At 48.0% G+C, this 6,000-nt stretch overlaps 1 protein-coding gene across 4 annotated transcripts in view; it reads left to right on the top strand.

Moving 5' to 3' along the window:
- The first annotated feature begins 911 nt into the window (after positions 1–911).
- Positions 912–6,000, top strand: part of NTPCR (nucleoside-triphosphatase, cancer-related) — a 30,305-nt gene continuing 25,216 nt past the window's right edge. Inside the window, exons 1-5 of one of the 4 annotated variants that reach the window (XM_033099756.1) lie at positions 938–1,090; positions 1,212–1,300; positions 2,064–2,118; positions 4,697–4,859; positions 5,324–5,420. In XM_033099756.1, the coding sequence (XP_032955647.1) occupies positions 4,753–4,859; positions 5,324–5,420 (204 nt within the window). In that variant the 5' untranslated portion in view covers positions 938–1,090; positions 1,212–1,300; positions 2,064–2,118; positions 4,697–4,752. Of the gene's footprint in view, positions 1,091–1,211; positions 1,301–2,063; positions 2,119–4,696; positions 4,860–5,323; positions 5,421–6,000 lie in introns of all 4 variants that reach the window. The other 3 variants (XM_033099755.1, XM_033099754.1, XM_033099753.1) reach the window with 3 other exon arrangements.

The raw sequence follows: 6,000 nt of genomic DNA, 5'->3' as shown, positions 1-6,000 counted from the left end.
ATGTCTGCTAGTAGCTACAAGAATTCCGGGTATAGTAGCAAAAGAAAATAGTCCAACCTCTGGTGAGCCTTGCAAATATAAACTGCTTTTTAGTGATGGAAAATGTAAGATAATTAGCATCTAAATATGTTTTTTGATAAAAACAAGAGGATACATGACTGTGCACAAGTTCTTTCTTTTGAAAACCACTCCTATGGGTTTATTTGGCTACATTGGCTATTCTTGATTCCAGTTTGCGTGGAGGTGAAAGATAAACATAGATTATCTTTACATTACCAGTGTTGCAGCGTTACAAATGTTGCCGAAGGTGATAGCTACAGTGTACAAGTCTATATATTTTTAGATGATTATTTTTTAAACAGCAAGAAATGGAGGCCATCTGACTGGAGTACATCACAGGCTCAGGGGAGCCCTGCAGGTCCCATGTGGGCACAAACCAATTAAGTTGAGCACTCACTGAAATTGCTTTCTCAGCCGGGATGGAGCATGATTGATCACAAGTCAAACTCTACACATGTTAGGCGGAGAGAGTGTACAGGTAAATCTGGCCCGAGGCCATGGCCACTTCATTTCGTTGGCTGAAACACATCAAGTGGCTAAGTGAGGGGGAAAGCCACTTAACTCCCTGCACAGTGAGGTCCTCCAGCTGGGTCTGGCAGTTATTCCACGCTTGTGCTATGGGGGTAAAAAGGGGAAACTGGTTTTCATAGGCTCACGCCAGTTTCCTTGCAAACACCCCCCATGAGCCCGCCTGGGAGGCTGAAGCACCTGCGCGCAGAGGGGGCTGGACCAACCTGCCAGACGTCGCCCCGGCGCACCGAACCCGAGAGCTGAGAGCGCGTGCGCGGCACGGGCGCGCGCTCTGAGGCACAAGAGCGGCGGGAGGCGGAGCGCTGGAGCGCACGCGCGGCCCTGAGGGCGGTACTTCCGGCCGGTGGAGGCGGGGTCTGCGGCCCACGGTGGGAGGAACGTGGATAGTGACCCCTATCCCGGATTGCCACCGCGACCCTGACCCTCACCGGATCCGGGCAGCCTCCCCCACGCGGGCCCTTCCGTATGGCCCGGCACGTGTTCCTGACGGGGTCCCCAGGTAACCCGCCTCCTGGGTCCCCGCCTCCGGGAGGCCGACGGGTGGGCGTGGGGCGCGCGGGGTGAGGGCGGCCGCCCCGGGCTCTGCTTCTGGCCGCTGAAGTTCCGAATTTAAATCACAGGCTTGGTAGTCTGAAGCCTACGTATCCTTTCCCAGAAAACGGGACTTAAGTACCTAGGTGAGAGAGGACAAGCGACGAGGCCCCCTGTGGTAAGAAGAACAAACTTGTGATGGGGGACATCTGCGCGTCTTCGTCACGGTGGTGAACAGCCGGGTCCCGCGGCCGCAGTGAGGACGGTTGTGATGTGCACGAACGATGCTTCAGGGTACCTGCCGCAGCCGTGATTGATAGGAAGGGTCGGAGTTCTGAGGAGAGGCGCGCTGCTGCCGGTGCGGGCCCGCGCCCACCTTCGTACCGAGGGAGGTGGGAAATTCAGTAGCAGGGCGGTGGAACTGAAAGGAGCACCTGTATTCGCTCATCCAAGTTCACTGACCCCGGAATTCGCTCCACGCACGAGGCTGCAGGGTGAGAAGCCTCGGTACCTGGAACCCCGCTCAGACCCTGCCTCTGTGCCTGTCCCTCCAATCCCTGCCGGTGGGCAAAGCCCTCGGTCCCGCCTTTGAATGGGGTAGTGGGAGGGCAAATGAGAGACTAGAGGAGCAGAGGCCTTTTAAACCAAGGTGCTACACGTGGGCAGGGCGGGACGTGAAGAAGAGGCAGGAGGATGGTGGCGCCTCTGAGAAGCTAAGGGAGAAAGATGGGCTTGGAGTGGAGAGTGATTTCTTCAGCGCCTTTGCAGGGTGGCTCTAATGTTCAAGTTAGCTGTGAGTTCAGATATCAAAGACGGTAACCCTAGGCCTAGAATTCTCTGTCACTTTATTTTAATGATTATGTTTAGCAGCAAAGGCTGCACTTAATATCGCAGAGAATCCCAATTTTGGAATCCCAGTTTGGCATTTTCTTTTTCTCCAGGCTATGCGGAAGTGATGAGGAGGAAGGTAGTTTGAGAACTTTCTAATATCCAAAGGTACTGGCTAATATCGCAAAGAACTGTCTTCTGAAAGTTAATTGGTCCGTCCTTTATTTGAGATTTGGAATGTAGTTTTCCTTCCCGCATGCTGGTCCCAAGACACCTGTGTGTCTCACAACAGGGGACCTATTACTGTGATTGTACCTGCCTGAGTACTGGAGGTGGGTGGGGACAGGTGCCGGCAGTGGTTCTTCTTTTCGTTTTCTACTTTATAAAAGTTTTATGTACACAGAGTTGAAAAGACTCAAATAATTCTACAGTACAGTTGTCTTATGTCTGTTCCCAAACTCACTCACCCACTCACCTTCTCTTTCTGCCCATCTTCCTACAGCAGTTATAATGTCATATTTAATGTCACTTGTCAGTATTTACAGTGTCATGACTATGTAAAAGCTAATCACCCAAGAGCCATATACTAATATATAATTTCTTTTTATGTACAACTTTTTTTCCCCTTTGGAATTCTTGTCTTTATTTTTTTTGATTGACTTTAGTTTCTTTCCCACACCACCTCAAACCAAAACTGCTTGCTGTCTGAATTTACTCTACCTGTTCAGACCATCAGGTAATGTATCTTGTCAAAGGGGTCACTTTTTGTTGTATATGTGTCAGTGCCCCACCTCGTCTCCTTGGCACTTAGCATTTTTCCTGACTTCAGCTGTCTCACCTGTGACCCACCTTGGAGGGCTTTCTCAAGTCACTGGAGCCCACTCAGCCTGTGCACAGGGACAGGTCTGATGGGCCAAGGCCTTCTTGTCCCCAGGAGCAGCCTCCAACCCATGACAGGTGGAAGGAAGCTGCCTGTGTCCTCACCCCTCAGACAGGATAACTCGGAGCCACGAGTCCAAGACTGTCTCCTCAGCTTCCCCAGTGGGACTGAGCTCCAGCTATTCACAGTGGTAACTTGCTTAATAACGCAGTTACCGCCTTACCAGCCTGTCTTTATCTCAGGGCCGACTTTATGGAGGATCCAGAACCAAAATAATTCCGGAGCGTTCTGACCTGCTTTTCACACTGAAATTACCCTTCAGAAAAGTGCCAGTTTACCACTTGCCTGCATTAGACAGATGCTTCAGCAGTTACCGAGAGACGCAGCTGGGCTTAGAACCTGACACAGTCCTCCTATTTGCCACCATGTGGCTGGGACCCCCTGCTGCTGTTCATGTAACACAAGGCCAGATGCCATTGTTTGTGTGAGATACGGAGGAGAGAAACGTGTGGGCAGCCATAAAAATACAGTTGACCGTGAACAACACAGGGGTAAGGGTGCTGACTGCCCTCGCACTGGAAAGTCCGCGTAGAACTTAAGTCAGCCTTGTGCATGTGTGGATTCCCAGCCGCCAGTTGACCCTTGAAGGGTGCAGGTTTGAAATACTTGGGTCAATCAAAAAAATTCCACCTGTAAGTGGACCTGCCCAGTTTGAACTGTAGTATTATTACCATCCCTGTGCTATCTCAAAATTAGCCCTATTGAAGACCTGCTACAAGTTTTCTCTGTTTTTCCAGTTTTGGGGTAATTATTATGCCACTGACTTAAGTGTACGTGGGAACAAGGCTCATATAAACAGTCATGGTGACAGATAAAGGCCCTTGTTAAAATGTATGGTTCTTATTAGTTGTGTGACCTTGGGTAAGTTACCTTACTCCTCTGTGCCTCAGTTTCTTCATCTGTAAAACAGGAACAAGAATGGTAACTACCTCAGAGGATGGTTGTGAGGATTTAACCAAGAAAATGCTTGTGAAGCGTGCTAGAGCAGTGCCTGGCTCCACGTCAGTGGTCAGTGCTGTTATACAAGGTGGTACCTGTTGGTGCTGATAAATACACAAGAGTTAGCGTGGTCAACAGACAGGCTGGGAGGAAAGGAAGCGTCAGGTGAGCAGGACAAGGGCGGGGAGGCATGCAGTTACAATTTGGGGAGGGTTGGGTCAAGCTGGAGGAACACTTAGGGACACTGGAGGAGGTGATAGAGGGGGTTGTGAGCCTGATGCCATTGTTCCTGTGAAAAAGTATAAACACTGCTGTTTGTAGGGGGTTCGTAGTGTTGAAGAGATGTTTTCAGGAGCCACAGCAACGCTAGTCCACTGGAGTGAGTGGTTTTCCCGTGGCTGAATGTAGGTCAGAGTGTCTTGAAGGTTGAAGTCCCGGTTTAAAGTGCGCAGCCTTTGACCCGAGCACGACCAGTTTTATTTCCTAGGTGAAAGAGTGTGGCCACCCAAGAAAGAGCGCAAATCTAGGAGAAAATTAAGCTTGTCACGTAAGATGCAAATGGCACTTGAGACTGTCATCAGAAAACTGCCTGTTGGTTCCAGGATTGTGTATGTGACAAAACTAATAATGTTTCAAAATTTGAAATAAAGATACCAGTCATTTTTATTATGCTTATTTCTACTTGAAATTAAAAGTTTTAACACCTGGAGCAATCAGAATTAAAGTGAAGTGAATATTCAGAAAACCCATTTGCAGCCCATCCGTCTCTCCCCCACCGTGATTGCCTCTCAGAGTCAGTGAGCGCTGCGCGTACTCGCAAGGGAGCGAGTGCTTTCTAATGGGCTTTTTTTTTTTTCCCCTTTTTAGGAGTTGGAAAAACCACACTGATCCAGAAAGCCAGTGAGGTTTTAAAGTCCTCTGGCATGCCTGTCGATGGATTTTACACAGAAGAAGTCAGACAGGGAGGGAGAAGAATAGGATTCGATGTGGTCACCTTATCCGGCCTGCGGGGACCTTTATCTAGAGTTGGGTACTGAGATTTCATTTCTATGGTGTTTATTCCCCCTGGGCACAGGGTGAGCCACGTGATCGCTTCTGTCTTGAAGACTCTTAGGTCTGGGTGGATTTCTCGGAGAAAGGAAGCAGATTGAAACCATCATATGAAAAACAAAGCATAAAAATATCGTGTTTCACTTGAAACAGATTCCATTTAGGGATAAGCTCTCCTCACTTTGTGATTCGTAGCCCTGTTTCTCATACAACTTTTCAAAGATAGTTGGTGCACCAGCTCCCGGGAGCTTCCGGTTGGCCCCACCAAGGCGACTGCAGGAGAGGGCATGGATTCACATCAGCTTTGCACACCAGCACTTTCTGTGCAGGTGGCTTTTAAGGATGATTTAGCATAGGTGGAAGGCCAGAGGTTAAGTGATGCAGCCAAAAGCCAGAAACCAATGCAGAGGTCTTTGAAAGAGAACTCATTGTCTTTTCATTCAGGTCAGAGCCTCTGCCAGGAAGACGGGAATGCCGAGTTGGGCAGTATGTGGTGGATGTGACGTCCTTTGAGCAGTTGGCACTTCCGGTCTTGAGGAATGTGAGTGTGTGCTTTCTGCTTCTTGAACCCACCTTTTCCTTGTGCATTGTGGGAAATGCTGGTCCTGGAGCAGAGGGCCTTGTGCTCTTACAGGGAGGCCAGTTTTGCATTTTATAGTTTTAAAGTCTTCAAGTGATTGATCCTTAATATACAACGTAATTTGCTGTCACTCTGAACCATAAGGAAGTTCTTTGTCACATAAATTCAGCACATAGAAATATTTTATATTGGGAGGGCTCTGTGCCCAGCTACCAATGTGTCTCCAAAGATAATTCTTTCCTCTATTTTCATTAAATACCTCAACCCAGTTTTCACAGCACAACAAATAAACATTTAGGAAGGGAAAATGTCATATCAACATAATGGAGCACCTAAAACATTATATCACTGTATTACCTGTTATTTTTTTAACCAGCTTATTGATATATAATTCACATAACATGCAATTCACCAATTTAAAATGTAGAATTTGATTTTTTTAGTATATTCATAGGATTGTGCGACCAATCATAATTTAATTTTAGAACATTTTCATCATCCCCAAAAGAAACTCCATACCCATTAAGCATTCCTTCCCCAC

This window comes from Rhinolophus ferrumequinum, chromosome 27, assembly GCF_004115265.2.
Source record: "Rhinolophus ferrumequinum isolate MPI-CBG mRhiFer1 chromosome 27, mRhiFer1_v1.p, whole genome shotgun sequence".
Lineage (NCBI taxonomy): Eukaryota > Metazoa > Chordata > Mammalia > Chiroptera > Rhinolophidae > Rhinolophus > Rhinolophus ferrumequinum.
The sequence above is the reverse complement of the archived record's forward strand: the minus strand, read 5'-3'. Positions and strand labels throughout refer to the sequence as shown.